Raw genomic sequence first — 21,167 nt, 5'->3', positions numbered from 1 at the left:
TCTCTCTCCTCCCAAAGCTTGTATGGAACATGAGTTTGTATTGTAGCCCAACACCAATCTTCACAATAATTTGGAGCCCTTGGTAGCTAGCTTGGTAGATCTCCGAGATCATATGTAACAGCAACACATTGATCGAATAAACACGTGTGCACACATGGCGATAACCACTCCTCTTTGTTCACAGGCGATACTCATACTCTGGAACTGACTTTAAGAGGATGTGATATGTCCAGTTGGACTCCAAAGACAGTTCTTACCCGGAACAAGACGGCGGAGGGGTGGGACCTGCAGGGTTGGCAGGGTTTGAAGGTATACCGGACGGTTGGGCACTAGTGGTAGTCCAGGAAGTAGTGGAGGGAGGAGCGGGAGCGGGTCCCTGGTTCGTAGCCGTTGTTGTGGTAGCAGAAGTAGAGGAGGGAGTAGGGCCAGTAGGGGCAGGTGCGCCGTCAGGAGCGTGCGGAGGGTTCTCGATGTGGTGGCCGTTCATCAGGCGAGGCCGCTTGGCTTGCGGGCCCTCGTCAGGACTCCGGGTGCTGTCATGTTGGTGCATATAGGGCGAGGTCTGCTGGCTTGGAGGCGCGGAGGGTCCACCACTTGTGTTTGAGGGGGACGGGCCGGGGCTCAGTGCCGACGGGGGGTTCAACATCCTGGAGCGGGTTGGATCGTCGCTGGTGGTTGCGGGTGCGGTGGTAGTGGGTGGGTGTCTGGGTTCTGCGCTGCGATATTCATCCTGCATGCTGTTTGCGTAGCCAATGCCGACGCGGCCCATGCCTCTGTCGTGCATGACGACTCGTTTCCATTTCGCGACAACGTTATCGTAGTCCCAGCGAGAGGCCGTAGGGCTGATTTGGCTCTCCTTGGAGTCGAGTTCTCGGGCGACGTCCCGTGGGAGCGGGAGCGTGTCCGGGGGGAAGATCGCGAATTCCCTGGGCCATTGGCAGGAGCCTAGTCTCTCTACCTGGGCACGAAGTTGGTTTGCCTCCTGTTGGACGCGCGCGAGCTGATCATCGAGCGACTTTCGTTTTTCCATTTCCCTTGCGAATGCGCGCGTGATCTCGAGCTGCCATGCGTCTCTCCTTGCATCTGTGGGCAGTGAGGCCCAATGCTTGAATGCCAGCTCCAAGTGCCGCAGACTTAGGTCTTCGTGCTGCTGCGCGCTCCGGCTGATCATACTCGAATCTAGGCCCAGACTTGGTCTTCCGGACTGGGAGTTGTTGTTGGACTCGGCGGTGCGCTGATCCGACTGCCATTGATCGATCTTAGCACGAAGCGCTTGCCGGACAATATCCAGATGCTCCACTCCCGGGGGCTGGAGTGGGAATGATGATGGAGACGGAAACGGACTCGCTGCGAATAGACTAGGAGGCGGAGGCAGCAACTGCAGGCAGAGGGAAGGGAAGGTTTGCGCCTGGATATCGAAATCGAACGGGGAGAGTCTGGGACGCATTCTGGAACTATCAGGTATATAAAAATTAGCGTTCCAATCGCTCATACACTAACAATGCTGTTGACTACAAGCGCATAGTTAGCAATGCCAGGTGATGTACATACGTTGCAGCTTTGATATTATCCAGGACTTCGCGCAGAGCCAGCTCCAATGCCCTCATGGTATCCGGGTTATTCGAGCCACCTCTATCCGGAAAAGGGAGCGGCCCAGTGCGTGATTGCGAGGGCGCAATGCGCGAATGAGACGAGCTAGTATCCTGTGACTGGCTAGGATTGGGAATATCATTGATCACACCGGTCGCATGCCACGTAGGCGTGTTGAACATCATCCTATACGCGCCATCGCGTGACTTTGACCCCGAATCGCCCGGAGTGTAGGAGTCCTGCTGGCCTTTTCCTGTTGTTCTTTCGGGAGTATCGCGTCTGCCAGACGAGGTACGGGCCTGTCGGCGAGTGATACCGCTTCGAATGCGCCGGATTTCCTCGACATCATGTATACCGTCTGGTTTCTTCTTGAAAAGGAACTGATCCAGATGGCGACCGAGGGACGAAGAGGTGAACGCTTGATGGCAATACTGGCATTTCCGATCCTTCAAGGCCGGGTTCTTCGCGGCATTCGAGGCGGCATTGTGATCATCACCGCCGGCAGAGCCCTCGGGGGTATCTGTCGGACGAGAAGACGCGCCTTCTTCCATGTTTCACGGGGACGCGGGGGGTCGAGCCAGGAAAAGAGAGGCGTAGCGAATATGGTAACACTTGAAGGGACGCGTTCAATGGAGAGGGTAGTGGAAAGAGCATTCACTGGGTTACTGCAGCTCAATGCATGACCCTAGAAGATTGGAGAAGCTGCGTCAATCAAGAGGGACGACACAGTGGTATGGTAGGGCGTCGGGGACGCAGTAAGAGCTGCAGATGGACAGGCAAGGAAGAAGGGGAGGGGGGGGGAAGAATTACACGAGGGAAAAGTGAGGAGAGGAACGTGACGATCGAGCAAGAACCGCCAAGCTTCGGTCTTGTGGGGATTAAGAGCCTCTGGTTCTCGCCCGCCGATTTGACAGATTCACTTTCCCGATCTTATAGAGAGCTTTTTCTGATAGGGAGAATGAGAGAGAGAGAGAGCTCTGAGAGCTTGAGCATTGACTTGTTTGTCACATGTTTCAGGTGTACTCTGAAAATCCAAAATGTCCTGTGTGGGAGGATTCATCGGTATTCACTACCACACTATGAGTCCGACCAGCTTTCTCTTTGTAGAGAATGTTGTTCTTACTTCCGCGGTCAATGTATACTCTACGAGGAAGATGTAGGTAGTCTATGAGACAAAGGGAGAGGTGGGATGTAGCATTGAAAAAGCAACAACAGACATTGGGACATGAAACACGATGCTCCAAAAGGTATTGGACTAGTACCTAGTTTTATGGTGGCTTCTAGTGCGCATTTTACTCCCTCTTTCAACAAGTAATCCGATATGGTGTAGTGGCTAACATCGCCGTCTCTCACACGGCAGCCGGGGGTTCGATTCCCCCTATCGGAGCTCAAATATTTCATTTTTGTTTTTCTCCTTTATGAATATTCGATACTATCCTGACTACATTGAAGAGTATCATGATGATGTGTGTAGCTCTGAGCTGACCATTTTGTTTCATTTGAAACTGAAATAGTTTGTGGACATATATTATCTCCCCCTTCCTTAAACACTTCTCTACCAATCATGAATAGCAATCATATCATAGAACAACTGCTTCAAGTGGATGGACGCATAAGTCAACCTGCTCAATAAATATATATTTGCGCTGAAAACTTCTCCACAGTTTAGTTCCAGCTTTCTTTCTCACCAATATATATATATCCACCCTCGACTGCCATATACTACACCCGAGCACAAACCCGAACCTAGAATCTGACATCGCCGGGTAAAGCTGGCGTAACCCCCGAATACTACCGATGCCAACCCTGCAAAATAATGCCGTACACTACAAAGTACTATCATCAATAAATTGAACAGACCCTCAACCCTGACCGCGCAACATTGTCATTAGTTTGTTTCATCGCAACAGCATAACAATTGTTACTTGCTTTCAAGCGTACTACATCCCCCATCGTAACCGGCCACATTAACCCACCCCATGGCAAGGAACTCTTTCGTCACATCTACACAATGCATCCTATCTTGTCATCTGGCCATAGTAAAAGCGGCGAGGACAAATTCTTCGAACAAATATCTCCCCGCCTCGCTTGTCCCACGGAACATGCTGAATACTTCGTGTTCGGCGATCAGTCATTGGCGGAGGAAGCGGGACATGGATTGATTCCACCCTGTTGTAGTCTAGTAGGGAACAAGTCTCGGTTCCAACCCCGGGTTGGAATATAGTTTTGTCGTGGCAAAGCTAGTATGGATAGATCGGCGGGCACATCGAGAGCTTATCGGGTATGGCGGAGATGTCATAATATGATGGATGTAATTAGTCGCCTCTAGATCCCCGAGTAATTGCCGGCTTGAGGTTTTCCTCCTGCATGAAGTAGTGTATGAACTGAGTTAAGTTTAAGGATATCACATTACACCTGTAAGATTTGCATGTTAATGTACAAGAAAAAATGAAAATACATCTCTGGAAGAACCGAAGATGAGTGCCGAGACGTCTCTTTTTTTGTTCGCCTCCGACAAAGCAGAAATACACAAGGATGCAAGGCTGTGCAATCCAAAATCGCCGGCAAAACCCTTTTTTTCTCAAAAACACATCTTTTGTGAGAAGGGATCGAAGCATGAATCGAAAACCTCTATACCATGCATCCTGAAATGATATGACCCAGCCAACACCAGAGAAGAGAGACACGAGGGAGGAATATAAATAATATGGCAATATTGCTGACAACGGTGGGGAAATCGTAGGTCTTAACGTGAAGCGATTGGTAAATTAAGCGACGGCCTTGTCGCCGGACGGAGGGGCAGGAGGAAGCTAAAACAGTGGCAAGTCAGTACTCAATAAGCTTCAGTAATGAGATGTAGCCTTTGCAGCTGGAGTGGCCACACGACATCAGAGACAAATGCGGGGGATGATCTCACCTCTAGTTTTGTGTTGTCGGCCATCATTCTCTGGAAACCGATACCGACACCCTCAATGACAGCCAGGAAGACAGCACACATGATAGCGGAGTTTCTGGCAGCCTTGACACCGCCACGAACGGCCAAAGCACCACCAGTGAAGAAACCAGCAATGACTGCAAAGTGGATCGTTAGATATGACTCCCAATTCCAAGGCGCATAGAAACATCGTAGCCATCCCTCACGGATAGACCGGGAAACATACTAGCATTGTAAGGATCCTCCTTCTTTCTGATACCCTTGATCGCACAGTCGAACGTCGAGAACATACCACCCCAGACACCGAAGTTACCACCGAGAACCGGCGCACGAGCCTTGATGGCTGTGATGGCACCTATCCGACGCTCTCCGTAGGGGCTGTTTCTGAAACCCTTCACACCGTGCCAGACAGCACCACCAATTGCCTATAGAGACAGCGTATATTTAGCTTTTACCCTTTGATGACAAGCACAATCGATTGGGAGAACCAGTGACGTACACCCATACAGAAAGCACCACCGAAGTCGCTAAGAGCAACCCAGGGGCAGGGATCTCTGGAGTGATCCATATCGAATATGAAGGGAAAAGAGAGGACCGAAGAAGAAGAAGTGAGGTGAGTGGAGTCGTAAGCTCGAAGACCTGCTGTACTGGTCGAGCTGCACGGATCAAAGGAAGTGTAGGTCGAAAGAAGGTAACTCCAAGCTTATCCGGGCAAGGGTCGGAACGCTGGAAATGAGATAATTGATAGTCGGGTGATGAGCCTCAAGGGGCAATCGGGATAGGATGGAGGAGTTGAGGTCGGAGTGACAAGCTGGATGCTGTCTTCAAAGAACAGAGTCTGGGGTCCGGGACGGAGAGGATGGCGGATCGCGACAGTAAGTTTTTGGCTTTTTTCGCCGGGAAACGTGACTTCGGACGGGGGTCGCAGTCACGTGCAGATAACCACCCGAAAAGTCCCATCCGGGCATCCAAACAGACCGCGCCCTGGTTTTCGTGGCTGTGGCAAGGACCTCTAGACGCCGGGATGACAATAGAAGAAAATCCAAGCAGGGATATGCAGGTTAAAGTTTTCCTGTGCTTTGTTTGGCGGAAATGACGCCCCGTGCATTGAGAAAAAAAAATTGCTATTTTAATATGCAGACGTGATCCCGCACTCCTTGATTTTGCTATTTACAAGAATGCTATGATGGCAGGTTCCAGATGAAGTTCAATGCTCCTCCTTCATATGCCGGAAATTGTCCACCAGTGCTGATACCGAAAGGTGCCATTGACGGATCAAACGGCAACGACAGCCAGTCGTCGGCGGCGATGCCGCTCAATGATGGAATGAAGTTCATGTCTGTCACATTCTGCGACACAGGGACGCCCATAATTGCGCCGTTGTCGCTTTCCATGCTGTGAGAAGGCACCATTGAGGGCTGCGTAGTTGCTCTATGGTTATGCTTCACCGATTTGGAAGAAGCCAACAGGTTGCGTCTTAAACGCGATACGTGCATCTCTAGTAGAGCAGCATACCGAGAACTTAAATGAATGTCATCGAGCGCATTAGACTTAAGCGCCTGCACGCTGCGATCGAGAATGTCCAGCGATTCACGGAGCTTTGCAGGCCGGGTCCCTAAACTAAGAGCCTTCATCAGGAAAATGGAGGAGCTGGTGACTCGAAGGAATATTCGAACGGGGGAGAACCGCAGAGCCCCGGTTTCACCTAGTTGAGCCACTTTCTGTAGTATTTGACAGCAGCCTTCAATAACCTCTTGGATATACTCATAGTCGATCGGATCAATATTAGTGGCCCGGACGTCCTCCGCATTTGGTTCACTGTCTGCAACGGCACGTTCAACAACTGCCTGCATCCCTACCGAATGGGTATAGACGCGTACGAAATGATACTCGATAAACAGAATATCGAAGAAGTGTTTGCTGAGTACTAAAAGATGTTAGCATTCATCGACGATGGTATGAGGGAGAAACCACTCGATTGAAAGGGACTATGCTTACCCTGTGGCCGGAGATGATCATCTTTCCACCTGACAAGTAGAGTACGGAAGTGATCCAACAAGTCGATATACCTTCCACTATGGAACTGCTGTCGCGCAAACGATACGGAAGGAAAGAACGTATCAGTAACAGATTTTGCCAGCTTTGTAAGATCCATCCAGGAATCCATAAATGCTAGCCACTCGTCTCCCGGTTGGCTCATAGCCCTGCTGATTTGTCGACCTGCAATAGCATGGCTTAGGCTTTGTGGCATAAGTGATACACAACCTATTCGCCAGGCTAGCTGGTTGATATATACGTATAGAAGCCGTTGTACGCGCTGCCTGCGGAGCTTGATTTGGTCATCAGATATAGACCCTTCATATACGGAAGTGTAGTCGCATTTCTTGTCATCCAGCTCGAAGATGCCAAGCTCATGCGCAAGCGATAAAGCAGAGCCAAGCAACATCCATGACATTTGATCCGATCTCTTGGCTGGCTCGATCATATCCTCGAGCCACCTGTCGGCTGATGAACCTTCCGATTCTTGGTGCTCTGGGGCCAGCACCAAGTCGGAATCCCATCCGTCGCTCTCGGGTGGAAAGTGGAGAGACCTAGGGTGCCATTCTGACATCAGTAAGAGAGCCTCGATCGTGCCTATGCTCCTTATCCGAGTGTGAGACGACTTCTCCTGGCCAAAAATTAGCCGCACCACCAGCTGCTGGCAATGCTGCCAGAGTCGATGGTGAATAAAGAAGTTTCTAGACTCGCCGCCAGCCCCTGGTAAGACATGGTATCGCGATGAAAGCATTAAAATTGTACAGCATAAGACAGGGTCCCGTGTCACGAGCCAGTGGTGATTATTATGGTCCGCATAAAAGTTTGTTAAGATCGGGGATAGCGGTGTCATATTCTTGAAAAACCTGGCATTGTCAGTAATCTTCAAATGCGCGTCTACATATTTGCACTAACTGATCAATCAACGTGACTGCTTCTCTTGAAGTGAACCACCCCATTTTGACAAAGCGACAAGTCTCCCAAACACTGAGAACCTCTTTCGAGACAGGGGAAAGTTTGACTGGACGCTTTGCCTTGGCTATAGCCTCAGCAGCAAACATAGTCTGCGCATGATCACCAGAGTGATCCACGTCCCTGGCTTGTGCCGTTGAAGTCTGTGTATTCCGTGATTGTGTCTCGGATCTATTGGAGCTGTTCTCTTGGCTGTGAACTGCTGCTGCTTCGAAGAGAATATTAAGCGCATCGTTTCCACTTGAGACCACGGTACGCATCATGGAGTTTGCCAAGGTAGACGTGGAGTGATGACGGTCACGGCGTCTCTCGGGATTGTATGGCTGCTGCGGGCTGTGATAACTATCCCCGCGTTTGCCATTATCACGAACCGGGCTGTCATCAACCACCTGAAGTACATCGTTCGGGATGTCTCTGCTACGTTTGGGAGTGGCTGATAGCCTTCGGCGTACACTCGAGGGTGGCGTGACGCCTTCTTCAGATGGTCCTACTCGGTGTCAATCAAGCTGATAGTTATGCAGGAAGGGGGTTGGCATCGCGCACCTCGCTTGTTTGTCCTCTCCCACGCCCTCTTCTCGCTAAACACACACTCCCTCTGTTCTCTACGACATTTCGCACAGGGAGGTCCTAATGGGAGACCTTCCGAGTCTGTTCCCAGATCGCATTTTGCCTTTCTCTGACGACAGGAGAGACAGGCCTTGTAGGTCCGCTGGTATGCCCGGTTCAAGGCGTCTCCGCTGCGGGACGGCCCCCTAACTTCCATTACTGAACGCGTAGCGGCCCGGCCAATAGCATCTTTGTGATAAGATTGAGGTTGCAATAAAGAGACCCGGATATTTGGCTGGCTAGAAAAGGGCTAGATTAGGCGGGTATCAAAGGTTCGCTGGAGCGGATATTGCAGGTGGGAAGGGAAAAAAGGGGGGTGTAGGTTGGCGGGGAGCCGCAAAATACCCGCCGATTGCCGCGGCGGAGGCCTGGAAATACCCGAGCCCTTTCAACCAAGCCGGGCAAAGGACAGAGATATGACAGCTGACCTCGTACTCACCTCCGTGGATACGACCCATTGGACAGCCAAACACAGCTGGAATTCCAATCGCACTATCCAGGTCGAAATGGTGTCAAAGATGGTCTGTATTTGCTGCTCATGGTGTCATCGAGAGTTGCTACGGAGAGGTCCGTATACGCTGCATGTTATGTCATCGTCTGCACAAACCAGCACCATCTTGGTTATCAGACTTTATGCTGAATGCAACGCTATATGCCAGGGGTATGCCAATCCTACAATTTTGGCTCTCTGGGATCCAGGTTTTAGCTCTTGTCTAGAACAGATCCTCGAACCAGGCAAACAAGACTGCCGTGACGTCAACTAAGCCCAAGAAACGAGCAGCTCGAACTCGGGACCCGGCAGCGCCCCCACTCCTTCATTCACAAAAAGAGGATTCAGTGAGAAAATCCGATTCACACTATTATGCCCATGAATATCCTTGTCCAACCCGGCTGTCTGGACAGAGTGAACGCCTCGGGAAGACGCGGCAACCCACGCGCATAGCTCCCAGCCCGGGCCTTCAACCCTACGGAACGCTTCCGCAGTATGCAAATGGAGTTGCATATGATTCCAACCACCACCACGATTATAATGAATATAGGCAATATTCCCCAAAGTAACACGGTTATATTGTGTAAAAGAATGATCACACGCAGGTACTGTACCACACACACCCCGCAGCGGTCCAAGCCCTCCGCACCTCCGCTGCAACCTAATACGTACATAGAATGGTAGCTGTAACCCATATAACCCACATACTAGCCTACTAGCTGCTACAACTACTGCTACTCGCTATACACTACAAGCCTCTATACTACACAAGCATACAAACCTACAAACCTACAAACTACATTCTACATAGCCTACCCATCTACATCTCTACAAAATCAAAATGTCCGAACAAACCATAACCCTCCACACTTACTTCCGCTCCTCCTGCTCCGCGCGCCTCCGCATCGCCCTCAACCTAAAATCCATCCCCTACACCTCCATCCCCATCAACCTACTCAAAAACGAACATCACAGTACTCAAAACACATCTCTGAACCCCTCCGCCAGCGTTCCCACTCTCATCATCGAGAACCCCGAACACACAAACGATGGAAAAACAATCATCATCCCCCAGTCCCTCGCGGCGCTGGAATACCTTGAAGAAACCCACCCAACAGCACACCCCCTCCTCCCACCCACTTCCGACCCCACCGCGCGCGCAACAGTCCGCACCCTAGCCAACATCATCGCCTGCGACGTGCAGCCGGTCACGAACATGCGGATCCTGAAGCGGGTGGCGCCGCTCGGCGTGGACAGGGAGACATGGTCGAAAGACTTAGTAGAGGATGGATTCCGGGCGTACGAAGCTATTGCGAAGAAAACGGCAGGAAGGTATAGTGTTGGGGATGAGATTACCTTGGCGGATGTGTGTCTTTTGCCTGCTGTTTGGGGGGCGGAGAGAGTGGGTGTGGATTTGGGAGACTTTCCGGTTATTAAGGGGGTGAGGGAGAGGTTGGAGGAGGTGGAGGCTGTTAGGAGGGCGCATTGGAGGAGTCAGGATGATACACCGGAGGAGTTTAGGGTTGGTGATAAGCAGTGAGATAGGGAGAGGTTTGGTTTGGAGGGGTGGGCTAGATAAAGTGTGTTTGGGATTGAAGTGGTGGGTTTCATAGTTTTATCTATGTAGGTTTGGACTGACTTTAAGTATATGTTCGGGTTTGGTGGGTCTGGATCTGGGTGTTACGCCTACAGTTGGAATTGGCTCCGTGGCTCCGCGGACTACTAGAAGGGAAGAACGGTCTGGACCAGGGATTTCTTATCTCTCTTGAAAGTAACTTTGTCATTGTTGGGTTCACATTCACATCATATCATATCGAAGAATACAATAGGCAATGGGTTTCATGACGTGCGATCGTGCGATAAGAGCTAGGACTTGCTAATTGCAATCTAGAACTCCAGCTTCACCGCGGGGAGAATGGTGGCACTGCAGTCGCCGAATCCAACGTAGTTGCCCTCTGTGCCCGCCTTGCCTCTGAGGACGACGGTGTCTCCGTCTTCGAGGAACATCCGCTCCGAGCCATCGGCCAGCTTGAGAGGCTCCTTGCCCTTGGTTTGCTCGAACAAGCTGCCCTGTGTCTGGGGCTCCGTGCCGGAGATGGTTCCACTACCGAGCAAGTCACCGGGCCGGAGGTTGCATCCCGTGATGGTGTGGTGGGCCAGCATCTGAGGGAAGGAGAATAAGAGGTTCTTGGCGTTGCTTCGCGAGACGGTGGTAGGCTGGCCGCCTTGGTTGGTGATCTCGAATTCGAGGGGAATGTCGAAGACGTTGTCGGTGCGCTTCTCGCGCAGGTAAGGCAGGACGTTTTCCCGGTTTTCGGGCTCCAGGCTGGGAACCCGGAAGGGCTCTAGAGCATCGATCAGGACAACCCAGGGGGTGATGGTGGTTGCAAAGTTCTTGGCGTTGAACGGTCCCAGAGGAACGTATTCCCAGGCCTGGATGTCACGAGCGGACCAGTCGTTCATGAGCACCAAGCCGAAGATGTGGTCTTCGGCGTTGTTAACAGAGACGGGCTTGCCCATGTCATTAGGGGTGCTAACAAAAGCAGCCATCTCTAGTTCAATGTCGAGTCTCTTGCAAGGAGAGAAGGTAGGGACTTTGGGGGTTGCGGTAGGGTTGGCCAGGATCTGACCGTTGGGACGGTGAATGGGGGTGCCTGAGACCACGATGGACGAGGCGCGACCGTGGTATGCGACTGGCAGATGCTTGTAGTTGGGCTGCAGAGCATTGTCTGGTCCACGAAGCAGGACACCCAGGTTGTAGGCGTGGTTAAGGCCGGCATAGAAGTCTGTGTAGTCTCCGATTTGCATGGGAAGATGGTTGGTCACCTCCGATAGCGGCAGGAGGGCCAGCTTTTGAAGGGACTCATTGTCCTTCAAGACCTGAGGAAAAGGAGTATCTGCGCGAAAAACGGACTGAATGTATTCGCGGACTTGACGGTGAACTGGACGGCCCAGGGCTGCAAAGGCATTGAGGGTGGGTTGGTTGAACACGTTCAAATGGGGCTGGATCGCGGGTAGCTGGGAGAAGCCGCCGGATGAAGCAAAGGCGTTCAGGTTCAGCGCATAGTCACCGATAGCAATAGCTGCTACGCGCGAGGGAGCTTTCGCGGAGGTGATGATACCGAATGGAATGTTCGCCAGCGAGAATGGCGAGTTCTTGGGAATTTGCAGCCAGGAAGCCATGGTGAGGAAGGATGCGATTAAGGACGGGAGAATGTGATGGAAAGAGGGAAAATGCAAGTAGTCAGTAGCTATCCAGCAGCAACATAGAGACAACTGCGATGCCGATGTTAAAAACGAATCCTGTGACAACTACCCCTCGAGGGGTTCCGATGGAGGAGAGGAGGGCAGCGGAATAGACTCCGCGCCCGCTTATTGCCGGCCGGCGCGGGCAGTTCAGCTTCCCCGCCGGCCCCAATTCCGCACCCCCGCAGATCCCCGGTTTTCCCGATTTGCTCCAGGAACACCGAATCCCGCGAATCCCCTGGAAATTGAATGGCTTTTGGTGGCCTTGCCGATGGCGCATCCCAGTCCCGTGCTGCCCCTCGCCACCCATGCACATGATCAGGGGAGAGCGTGCGAGTTGTACAAGCTAATCCACTCTTATATAACCTCCTTGGCTCAGGAACGCTTTGTGTAGTGAAGCAGTCATAGAGACTGAACCACTGAACAGCTACCCACCATGCCCGTCACTAACTTCAAACACGCTGATCCATATTCCTACCAGAACGGCTTTGACTCGTACCATGAGTGAGTGCTAGGAAGCAGGGGTCTCTGGGTGGCGCTTGTCGATGTCAAGTCTGACTGATTCCTACTACTAGGTCGGAGGCTGTCAAGGGAGCTCTGCCTATAGGACAGAACTCGCCACAGAAGGTGCCGTATGGGCTCTATGCGGAGAAGCTCTCGGGGACAGCTTTTACTGCCCCTAGACATGAGAACAGACAGACTTGGGTGTACCGAATCCTCCCCGCGGCTGCTCACCAGAATTTTGTGGCCGAAGATGGCGACTCATACCACACCCACATGACCACCGAAACACAGAAGCTTCACCACATCCCAAACCAGCTTCGGTGGGATCCCTTCGACTTGGATGAGACTGTGGATTGGGTCCATGGTCTTCACCTTGTTGCTGGTGCCGGTGATCCCACTCTCAAACATGGCCTGGGCATAATCCTATACGCTGCGGGCAAAGACATGGGGAAGGAAGCCTTCTACTCTGCCGACGGCGACTTTTTGATCGTGCCGCAGCACGGTGTGCTAGATATCCAGACTGAATTGGGACGCCTCCTGGTTCGGCCCAATGAGATCTGCGTGATTCCTCGTGGTGTGAGGTGAGAACGGAGACTTGCATGTCATTTTTGTAGAAGAACTTTTGACTAATGCTCTACAGATACCGTGTGACTCTTCCGGCAGGACCGGTAAGGGGATACATCTGTGAGCTCTATCAGGGCCACTACCAGCTTCCCGAATTGGGACCCATCGGATCCAACTGCCTTGCCAACGCGCGAGACTTCCAAGCGCCGGTTGCCTACTTTGAAGACGAGGAAGAGCCATCCGAATTCCGTCTGTACAGCAAGTTCAACAATACGCTCTTCTCCGCCCGTCAGAACCACACCCCATTTGACATTGTTGCTTGGCACGGAAACTACTACCCTTACAAGTACGATTTGGGCCGTTTCAACACGATAGGTTCTATCTCTTTCGACCACCCGGACCCGTCCATCTTCACCGTCCTCACTGGTCCGTCCGACCACAATGGCACTGCCATTGCCGATTTCGTTATCTTCCCGCCCCGCTGGCTGGTGGCGGAGAACACCTTCCGCCCGCCATGGTATCACCGCAACACCATGTCTGAATTCATGGGTTTGATTTGCGGTGCATATGATGCCAAGACTGGTGGAGGCTTCCAGCCGGCGGGCGCCAGTTTGCACAACGTCATGAGCGCCCACGGTCCGGACAAGGACGCCTTTGAAGGTGCTAGTAATGCTGACTTGAAGCCGCAAAAGGTCGGCGATGGCAGCATGGCCTTTATGTTTGAGAGGTAAGCAAACTTGTATTTCAAGCCAACATCAACTAACTCCATGATAGCTGTCTCATGGTCGGCGTGTCGGAATGGGGCCTGAAGACCTGTCAGAAGGTGCAAGAACAATACAACGCGCACAGCTGGCAACCGCTGCAGAGGCATTTCCGGAACCCGAACACTTCCGTGGACACAATGTGCAAGGACGACCATTAAGCACTGATTCGACGAAGTTACGAAAAGCGAAGGCATTATTCAGATACCAGTGTAGTAGTACTAGTAGTAGTAGTATTCAGTCATAGCCGAATGGAGAATTTGAAACATCTATCCGCGTTCATCTGGGTATGTGAGACAAATTGACAAATTGTAAGACACGAATGTAACAAGCATCCAAAACGAAACTACACCCCCCCGCAAAGCACCCAAACCAGCTAATTCGAGTAAACAAATCAAATCTTCACCACATCATCACCCACAACCTCCTTCCTCAAGGCCTCCTTCACAATTGCCCCACACATCTTCGCATACGGGTTCGTTTGCACTGCCAACTGCTGTGCAACCTTATTTCCATACCTGCCCCCAAAGAAGAAATCGCGACTAGCCATATCCTCCAACTGCTCCGGCTCCACGGCACGCAACTGTTCCGGGCCACCGATAATTTCTCCCTCTTTCCTCTCCTTCTTCACTCTCGCCGCTTTGAGTAGCAAATACCCGCGATGCGTATGCGCATCCGCCAACAAGCGCGCCTGGACTGTTGACACCGGATCAGCAGGTGACCGAGGCGTCGCTAGTGTAATAGCATTCCCTAGGTCTGCTAGTAACGTGGATGCGGGCTCTGTGTTTTCGGGGGCAAAGATCTTGTCGTCGTCATTGTCTTGACCGCTGCTCTCAGTGGTAGTATTGGTCTTGTCAATGAGAATACGGAGCGTTTGCGCGCGGTTGACGTATGCGGATGGGTAAGTTGGATGTTGAGCGATAAGGGTGTCGAGATCCTTGATCGCTTGTTGGATGGTTGAGATGTCCAAGGTGGTTTCGGATTGTAGGGTTCGGATTATAGAGACCTCGCGAGATTGCAGGGTCTGAAGGAGCTCTGGGGTGATGTTGAGGTGGGCTGGATAAGCGGGGAGAGAAGAGTTAATGGTAATGGAGTTGGAGGGGGAGGATTCGGCGTCGAAGAGGGCTTGGAGGACGGCGGAGTCATTGGTGGTAAGGTTGGGTTTAGCCGTTGGGTTTGGGGTCATCTTGCTTATCGCCTTCGCAGGACTTTGAAATATGGAGTTATCTGTGGTTGGACGTATATCGAGGTAAAGGGGATGTAGCTGATAATAAGGTAGTGATCGCAGTGAGGATGCTTGCTATCGGTGACACCGAAAATGGTGAACAATCGTTAGTATTTGAGTTAACCTACGCTCACCGATAGTCCGCGGAGCCATGTGGACGGAGCTTATCAAAGCCTATCTTATAACGAGATCCAAACCAGGGACCGTGGCAATCACCGCATGCATCGGAGTGGATGTTCTCATGATGTAAACGAGGCAGCGGATGTTCCGCGGGAGTCGAAATACCCGCCGACAGCCGGGCTTCTCCGGGGTCAACCGACGACATCCGGCCCGGCTGATTTACTATCCTGGCGTCCTGCAAACTGCTACTGCTTGCTTATCCTCTACTCTTTCCCAAAACAATGTAATTATGATTCATGGCCGATTCACTGAGTTCGACTTCTGGAAACGGACCCTCCCGATAACTATTGACTGTGTCAGGAGGCCCGCCCTCATCCGGACTTATAAAGATGGTCCTGGGACCCCCTTTCATCTCTCTGGAAGTAGACCCTCAGTAGCCAGGCGCATTCCTCTTCATGATACATAATAGTTTTCTTTGATACCTCTCCTCTATACCCAAGTATTATAGAATCTCTTTGCTGTTCTTCATACAACATACACTCCCATCACCATGGCACCCAGCGCAATCTCCTCTCCTCCCTCCCCCCAACCAGCTACCGCTACCACCTCCGATATCTCCAGCTATAAGGGGTATGACCACGTCCACTGGTACGTCGGCAACGCCAAAATCACCGCCTCATATTATGTCACACGCATGGGCTTCAAGCGGGTCGCATATCGCGGCCTCGAAACCGGCAGCCGTGCCATCTGCTCTCACGTCGTCCGCAATGGCGACATCACCTTCGTCCTAACCTCTCCTCTCCGCTCCCTCGACCAAATGGAACACCTCACCCCTGAAGAGCAGAAGCAGCTCCGCGAGATCCACGAGCACCTCGAACAGCACGGTGACGGCGTCAAGGACGTCTCCTTCGAAGTTGACTCCGTCGACGCAGTATATCAAGCCGCCGTGGCCAACGGTGCCAAGATTGTCTCTGCGCCACGCAGCCTCGAAGATAAGGACGGGTACGTTCGGGTTGCGACTATCCAGACGTATGGCGAGACCACCCACACCCTTCTGGAGCGCAAGTCGTATTCTGGAGCGTTCCTGCCCGGGTATCGACCTGAGGACGGACCCGAAGACCCTATCACCAAGTATTTGCCCGGTGTATATTTGAACCGTGTCGACCACTGCGTCGGTAACCAGGATTGGGATGAGATGGACCGTGTTTGCCAATAGTATGTTAACAACCTCATCTTTCATGAGAAGAAGGTGCTGACCACAGTGTAACAGTTACGAGAAGGCCCTCGGCTTCCACCGATTCTGGTCTGTCGACGACAAGGACATCTGCACGTGAGTAACTATCCACCAACTTTTCCTCTTGAACAGTAAGCTCACGAGATGATAGTGAATACTCTGCCCTCAAGTCCATCGTCATGGCATCTCCCAACGAAGTCGTCAAGATGCCCATCAACGAGCCCGCCGTCGGCAAGAAGAAGTCCCAGATCGAGGAATATGTGGACTACTACAACGGCGCCGGTGTGCAGCACATTGCACTCCTAACCGACGACATCATCCGGGACATCACCAACCTCAAGGCACGCGGAGTTGAATTTATCAAGGTCCCCGACACGTATTATGAGGACATCAAGATCCGTCTCAAGAAGACGGGTTTGGTTCTTCACGAGGATTTTGAAACCATCCGCAACCTTGACATTCTCATCGATTTTGATGAGGGCGGGTATTTGCTCCAGCTTTTCACTAAGGTATGTGAAACCATTTTCCCACTTTAATAATTCAATGCAATATACTAATGAATATGATATAGCACCTAATGGACCGCCCAACCGTCTTCATCGAAATCATCCAACGCCACAACTTCAGCGGCTTCGGTGCCGGCAACTTCAAGTCGCTGTTTGAGGCACTTGAGAGGGAACAGGCTCTGCGTGGTAACCTCGTCTGATGTTTAATTCATGGTACAGAACTGCAAGACAGTTATTTCAAAGGAAATGGCGTACGACTCGGCCAGGTTGCCAAGTACATTGATTGTTAGATTTCTTATTTCTATGCTCTTTGTTATTTGGATTTCCTAGTGCTGTACTGGATTGAACTGGACTAGTTGAAACCAAACAACAGACAATACTTCAGGTAAAGAACGATTCGGGATACTGTGTAACCAAACCGTTATTTATCGAGTCTTTAATTCATTCTATCAATTAATGGGGTAATTCGATTAATATGAATTATATGATGATAGCATCTTTCGCTGTGAAAGACACATATAATATGTTCAGCAAGTTGCAACGATTGTGGAATCAACAAGTGTATATGTGCCCTCGCGAGTCATTATACAAGAAGGCTACTAGCCTACTAGTATACAAGTATAAAGTGTTCGAAGTAATAACAGTTACCCCTTCCCCTCTTATAGCCAAAGAAAATTGTACTCCTCAACAAGAATCCGATATGGTGTAGTGGCTAACATCGCCGTCTCTCACACGGCAGCCGGGGGTTCGATTCCCCCTATCGGAGCATGATCATTTTTTTTGTTTTTCTTCTAGCTTCTAGCTAAAGTACAGTAGTGGTTTATTCATGTCATGTCTTTAATTTATTCTTTTTGGCTTGGTTGAAGGAGTTGCTGTTTTACTTTTCTTTAGAGAACACAGACATCAAAGACCGGGATAGGTTGTCATTGAGACTCACTTCCAGGGCTCCTTTGGCCGATTCGTGGGTTATCTATCCATCTATCTATCTATCTATCTTATCAGATCGTTGACGGCTGTTTATGTGACACTCGTGGGTTGTCAGCAGGCGATATTGTCGGGTTTACTATGGTAAAGCTAAGTTGGGACAAGTGTCGGTCTCTTAGTGATATTATGTGGTAAGTATTTGTGCAAAAGTCTACACTTCATCCTCCTTGTATAGGTTCTTTACAAAGGATATATATGCATTCCCCACGCGGGAATATATATTTTCATTCATCGTGTCGCTAGTCTACTACTTCTTCGAGGAACTGGCACCGCCTGGTGCTGTTCCCCCACGACGCTTGTATTTACGTGGATCTATATCAATTGTCAGCCATCCATGAAAATAAGAAACAAATAAACGTAGGCAACCAAACATACCCTTCCGACTCATAAGTACTCTGTTTCTCGTTCCTTTTCCGCCCTCCCAGAATCCGCTACCGGCTTTGCCAATCAGCACTGCCCGGCATATTCCGCAATTTTCGGGCCGGTAGATTTGCTCTCGTGAGCAAAAGCCGCTGTAGCCGTTAGGATCGCCTTGTAGACTATGTCAGGATTGAGGGCACATACCATATCATACGGTTAGCATGCTCATTGGGATGGTCTGTAGCGGCATCGTGGCATCTGCTTATATTAGCTTTGACATGGGATGATGGCATGATGTGCTCGTACTTATCGCAAGGGAAGACCTTCGCACAGCAGCTGAATCTATTTTATCGTTAGAGTACATCAATGGAGCACCTGCATGACAGGTAGTACCTGAACCAACGATAACTCTTGCCATAGTGCGTACAGCGGCCACGACGAGGCAATTCTTGACCAGCAACGATGCCGAGAACTTCCTTGGGCTGTCGATGACGATTAGCATAATTCAGAGGAAAGATATAAATGTAGTGGATTACCTTCTTCCGTGGAGGCTCGCGGAATCGAGATGAATCTGTCCGATAGCTGTCAGCATTCTGTCAACATTCATTTTATGGAGAACTCACATGCTGCCGACCCCACTTTCAGAAACTTGACTTCTGGAATTTTCATGACTGTAGTTGTAAGCAGATGGTCCGTGTTTAGATGATCCAACACATACCCATTTTGCGGTGACATTGTCGGCAGTTCGCCATGGCACTTTCGCCCCGAACTGCAACAACACCAGGCGCGGGAAACGCTGTTGAGCATTCCGCACAGGTTGGGATAAAGCTACTGCGGAGATTGTCAGCGTTTTCGGTGCGCAACGTGGAATCTGTCATCCGATCCAACTTACCTAGGTAGAAGATCAACGACTGTGCACCCATCCAAGTCAAGATAGCCCGCACGAGTAGCACTAGGATGCATAAGCTGTCGACGGAACCCTGGAGGCGTGTCAACTTCCGTAGTTCATATAGCATTTGAACGACATGTGGTGTACTTACCGAGGCTCATGGTGTTTGCACATTTCTTGCAACTCTCGATCTTAGGAGACAGCTCATCACTCTTGTCCTTGATCTGTGGAATATTTCTGACATCCAATTGCTCTTTGCATCGATCACACTTTATGGTGATGTAGAGACCTACAAGCTCCAAAAGCTCGATTCCGTAGAGCTCCAGAAAAGGGAAAGAGAGGGCGACACCACGCTCAGCCGTCGTAGGCGCCGGAAGATCTGGAACGGGAGCCCCGCCTTCTTCCTCATCGTCGTCAGAAAACTCATCCTCAGACGGAGTCATCTCCGAGTCGTCAGTGTCACTACCGTTATCACCCACAGCCCATTCAGGAGGGCGGGGCACAACGTGAACGTGTGGTTTATCTTCCAATGTCACTCCTTCTGCTTGAGATGGAGGCTCGCTGGGTACTATATCATCAGATACCACGGGCACAGGAGCTGGTTCAGGAGCTTTTAGCGGTGTTTTGGCGAATTTATGCATATTGCTTGTTAAGTAATTCACTTGAGACACGAGATTCAACTGCTTGTTCCCTTCAAGCCACTGCGAGAAGCCAGCTTCCACAGCTCGTCCTTCTGGGCTATCAATGCCCTGCAAATGAACAGTGCTCGGTTCAAGAGGATACAAGCTAGGCACTAGGAGCTTCACTGTCTTGACGGAGCGAACAGAAATAGGCAGACGATCTAGCTTAGTCGGTTGGATTGGAATAACGAACGACAGACCATCGCTGGACTTTTGAAAAAGAGGCAGCCTTCCCAGACGAGCGTCAAGTTGCTTCGTCTCAACTGTTCTTCTTTTCTCCGCCTGAGCCTTCTCTTCCGCGGTGTATACGGGTTTCGGAGGCTGAGGGCTCGCTGCTTCCATCTGAATCGAATTGGTCTTCTTCCCAGAAGACACAGCTAGAGAACTCATGTTTGACACTAGCTTCTGCTCCTCCGACTTCCCTTTGCCGCCCACGTTAGGCACGAATTTCAACGTCGGCCCCCGTTCCGTAGTAGTGAGCAAACGCTCCAAATGCCGATCGAGACTGTTCATCCAGCTGAGCAAAGTCCCACGACTACCACTTCTGATAGTGCTATCGACTATATCATCAAATCCTCTCGAGATGTTTTCCTGAAACGCACTGCCCATTTCAGGATTGGTGACTTTGATAGACGGCCGTCCTTGCGCGGGATATGTCCCGGGAATATGCAAGATACACTGAAGCTTGTCCATATCAAACGGAAAGTCAGGATCCGAGGGAGCCAAGCCGAAACTCAATGTCGTTCCATCGTCATTGCTGGTTTCTGTCGGATGGAACCGTCTTCTGAGCTGGTTGAGCTGAAACTCTCGCGGGTTCGAGGCTTCTGCTTTGGACACTGGTCGTTGACCGGCAGCAGAGCTAGCACCCGCAGAGCCCCCTGTTCGTGCGTTGCTCATGTTGGAATGCCTTGAAATGAGCTGCTGTAGGATAAGATGAATAGACTGGTGAACTACATGGCAAGAAGCAGGTATCGGAGCGGATGTATATTTGCGGGCGGCGGGTGGAGCTCACGGGACAGCTAGTCCCAAAAGGGTAAGGCAGGCGAATGACTGTCTGGATTGGCAGTTTTGAGTCAAATGCTGGTCGCCATCATCATGACTCATCTTGAGTCGTGATGTCTAAAACACAGGTGACTGTTTGGTATCAAAGTGAACTGAGCAGAAAGCTCTCGAAAGCCAGGCATCCACAGTTGAAGCCACAAAGTGGCGATGCTGACGATAAAAGGGGTTAGTTTTGGAGACCCGGTCCAAGGCAAGACGGAATGGTCCAATGATGTGCGGGCGTATCCAATACGATGGCAGCGATTGCCCCCAATCCACTAAATGCTCCAGACACAGCTGTGAGTGGCCAGAACGACTGTCAACATCACTGGAGCCTTGCATGGTTCGACACTTTATCCAAAGGATCTCCAAGTGGTCTGATCCGGCTCAGGAACCACCGCGAGCAATGCCTCCTTCCGTTGCTGA

At 51.0% G+C, this 21,167-nt stretch overlaps 10 protein-coding genes and 2 non-coding genes across 12 annotated transcripts; 5 read left to right on the top strand and 7 right to left on the bottom strand.

Annotated features, from left to right (window-relative positions):
- Positions 1-253: 253 nt before the first annotated feature.
- Positions 254-2,141, bottom strand: BO85DRAFT_459578 (uncharacterized protein; the record flags this gene model as incomplete). Its single annotated transcript, XM_025661663.1, has 2 exons — positions 254-1,454; positions 1,552-2,141. 2 exons carry the CDS (start codon positions 2,139-2,141, stop codon positions 254-256), a joined length of 1,791 nt encoding a protein of 596 aa, XP_025515460.1.
- Positions 2,142-2,905: 764 nt separating this feature from the next.
- On the top strand, positions 2,906-2,977 carry BO85DRAFT_t155. Its single transcript has one exon. It is a non-coding gene; the product is annotated as a tRNA-Glu (tRNA).
- Positions 2,978-3,859: 882 nt separating this feature from the next.
- On the bottom strand, positions 3,860-4,530 carry BO85DRAFT_305437 (uncharacterized protein). Its single transcript, XM_025655369.1, has 2 exons — positions 4,508-4,530; positions 3,860-4,400 (listed from the first exon to the last, which is right to left on the bottom strand). Exon 2 carries the CDS (start codon positions 4,206-4,208, stop codon positions 3,906-3,908), a length of 303 nt encoding a protein of 100 aa, XP_025515459.1. The 5' UTR covers positions 4,209-4,400; positions 4,508-4,530; the 3' UTR covers positions 3,860-3,905.
- Positions 4,302-5,238, bottom strand: BO85DRAFT_305415 (protein transporter TIM17). Its single transcript, XM_025655368.1, has 4 exons — positions 5,025-5,238; positions 4,752-4,950; positions 4,508-4,662; positions 4,302-4,400 (listed from the first exon to the last, which is right to left on the bottom strand). The coding sequence occupies exons 1-4, from the start codon at positions 5,091-5,093 to the stop codon at positions 4,359-4,361; spliced, it is 465 nt and encodes a 154-aa protein (XP_025515458.1). The 5' UTR covers positions 5,094-5,238; the 3' UTR covers positions 4,302-4,358.
- A 393-nt stretch (positions 5,239-5,631) lies between these two features.
- BO85DRAFT_449530 (putative C6 transcription factor) lies at positions 5,632-8,400 on the bottom strand. Its single transcript, XM_025660182.1, has 4 exons — positions 8,075-8,400; positions 7,475-8,018; positions 6,524-7,425; positions 5,632-6,452 (listed from the first exon to the last, which is right to left on the bottom strand). The coding sequence occupies exons 1-4, from the start codon at positions 8,292-8,294 to the stop codon at positions 5,707-5,709; spliced, it is 2,412 nt and encodes an 803-aa protein (XP_025515457.1). The 5' UTR covers positions 8,295-8,400; the 3' UTR covers positions 5,632-5,706.
- Positions 8,401-9,184: 784 nt separating this feature from the next.
- maiA (maleylacetoacetate isomerase MaiA) lies at positions 9,185-10,626 on the top strand. The gene has a single exon (XM_025655370.1). It carries the CDS (start codon positions 9,469-9,471, stop codon positions 10,165-10,167), a length of 699 nt encoding a protein of 232 aa, XP_025515456.1. The 5' UTR covers positions 9,185-9,468; the 3' UTR covers positions 10,168-10,626.
- Positions 10,195-11,901, bottom strand: fahA (fumarylacetoacetate hydrolase FahA). The gene has a single exon (XM_025660181.1). It carries the CDS (start codon positions 11,808-11,810, stop codon positions 10,515-10,517), a length of 1,296 nt encoding a protein of 431 aa, XP_025515455.1. The 5' UTR covers positions 11,811-11,901; the 3' UTR covers positions 10,195-10,514.
- Positions 11,902-12,309: 408 nt separating this feature from the next.
- hmgA (putative homogentisate 1,2-dioxygenase (HmgA)) lies at positions 12,310-13,863 on the top strand (the record flags this gene model as incomplete). The annotated part of the gene is made up of 4 exons (XM_025656031.1): positions 12,310-12,377; positions 12,449-12,958; positions 13,018-13,668; positions 13,716-13,863. 4 exons carry the CDS (start codon positions 12,310-12,312, stop codon positions 13,861-13,863), a joined length of 1,377 nt encoding a protein of 458 aa, XP_025515454.1.
- Positions 13,864-13,973: 110 nt separating this feature from the next.
- hmgX lies at positions 13,974-15,091 on the bottom strand. Its single transcript, XM_025660180.1, has one exon. It carries the CDS (start codon positions 14,886-14,888, stop codon positions 14,097-14,099), a length of 792 nt encoding a protein of 263 aa, XP_025515453.1. The 5' UTR covers positions 14,889-15,091; the 3' UTR covers positions 13,974-14,096.
- Positions 15,092-15,334: 243 nt separating this feature from the next.
- BO85DRAFT_449525 (4-hydroxyphenylpyruvate dioxygenase family protein) lies at positions 15,335-17,281 on the top strand. The gene is made up of 4 exons (XM_025660179.1): positions 15,335-16,262; positions 16,318-16,377; positions 16,433-16,790; positions 16,853-17,281. The coding sequence occupies exons 1-4, from the start codon at positions 15,598-15,600 to the stop codon at positions 16,985-16,987; spliced, it is 1,218 nt and encodes a 405-aa protein (XP_025515452.1). The 5' UTR covers positions 15,335-15,597; the 3' UTR covers positions 16,988-17,281.
- A 200-nt stretch (positions 17,282-17,481) lies between these two features.
- On the top strand, positions 17,482-17,553 carry BO85DRAFT_t156. The gene has a single exon. It is a non-coding gene; the product is annotated as a tRNA-Glu (tRNA).
- Positions 17,554-17,899: 346 nt separating this feature from the next.
- Positions 17,900-21,004, bottom strand: BO85DRAFT_397646 (uncharacterized protein). Its single transcript, XM_025657029.1, has 10 exons — positions 19,172-21,004; positions 19,024-19,111; positions 18,850-18,962; positions 18,755-18,802; positions 18,668-18,702; positions 18,525-18,613; positions 18,438-18,473; positions 18,336-18,389; positions 18,147-18,283; positions 17,900-18,083 (listed from the first exon to the last, which is right to left on the bottom strand). Exons 1-10 carry the CDS (start codon positions 20,595-20,597, stop codon positions 18,019-18,021), a joined length of 2,091 nt encoding a protein of 696 aa, XP_025515451.1. The 5' UTR covers positions 20,598-21,004; the 3' UTR covers positions 17,900-18,018.
- Between the last annotated feature and the right edge of the window lie 163 nt (positions 21,005-21,167).

Source organism: Aspergillus piperis (assembly GCF_003184755.1).
Source record: "Aspergillus piperis CBS 112811 unplaced genomic scaffold BO85scaffold_9, whole genome shotgun sequence".
NCBI classification, from domain to species: domain Eukaryota; kingdom Fungi; phylum Ascomycota; class Eurotiomycetes; order Eurotiales; family Aspergillaceae; genus Aspergillus; species Aspergillus piperis.
Note: the sequence above shows the minus strand (reverse complement) of the source record. Positions and strands in the feature narration are given on the sequence as shown.

Coding starts and splice junctions, on each gene's coding strand:
- BO85DRAFT_397646 (XM_025657029.1), bottom strand. CDS start 20,597: ATGAGCAACGCACGAACAGGGGGCTCTGCGGGTGCTAGCTCTGCTGCC. Junction 18,803..18,849: donor ACAATGTCACCGCAAAATGG/GTATGTGTTGGA, acceptor TTACAACTACAG/TCATGAAAATTCCAGAAGTC. Junction 18,614..18,667: donor GCGAGCCTCCACGGAAGAAG/GTAATCCACTAC, acceptor CGTCATCGACAG/CCCAAGGAAGTTCTCGGCAT.
- BO85DRAFT_449530 (XM_025660182.1), bottom strand. CDS start 8,294: ATGGAAGTTAGGGGGCCGTCCCGCAGCGGAGACGCCTTGAACCGGGCA. Junction 8,019..8,074: donor GGAGAGGACAAACAAGCGAG/GTGCGCGATGCC, acceptor GACACCGAGTAG/GACCATCTGAAGAAGGCGTC. Junction 6,453..6,523: donor TGATCATCTCCGGCCACAGG/GTAAGCATAGTC, acceptor AACATCTTTTAG/TACTCAGCAAACACTTCTTC.
- BO85DRAFT_449525 (XM_025660179.1), top strand. CDS start 15,598: ATGGCACCCAGCGCAATCTCCTCTCCTCCCTCCCCCCAACCAGCTACC. Junction 16,263..16,317: donor ATGGACCGTGTTTGCCAATA/GTATGTTAACAA, acceptor ACAGTGTAACAG/TTACGAGAAGGCCCTCGGCT. Junction 16,791..16,852: donor TGCTCCAGCTTTTCACTAAG/GTATGTGAAACC, acceptor AATATGATATAG/CACCTAATGGACCGCCCAAC.
- fahA (XM_025660181.1), bottom strand. CDS start 11,810: ATGGCTTCCTGGCTGCAAATTCCCAAGAACTCGCCATTCTCGCTGGCG.
- maiA (XM_025655370.1), top strand. CDS start 9,469: ATGTCCGAACAAACCATAACCCTCCACACTTACTTCCGCTCCTCCTGC.
- BO85DRAFT_305415 (XM_025655368.1), bottom strand. CDS start 5,093: ATGGATCACTCCAGAGATCCCTGCCCCTGGGTTGCTCTTAGCGACTTC. Junction 4,951..5,024: donor GTGGTGCTTTCTGTATGGGT/GTACGTCACTGG, acceptor CTGTCTCTATAG/GCAATTGGTGGTGCTGTCTG. Junction 4,401..4,507: donor CCGACAACACAAAACTAGAG/GTGAGATCATCC, acceptor CCACTGTTTTAG/CTTCCTCCTGCCCCTCCGTC.
- BO85DRAFT_305437 (XM_025655369.1), bottom strand. CDS start 4,208: ATGCTTCGATCCCTTCTCACAAAAGATGTGTTTTTGAGAAAAAAAGGG.
- hmgX (XM_025660180.1), bottom strand. CDS start 14,888: ATGACCCCAAACCCAACGGCTAAACCCAACCTTACCACCAATGACTCC.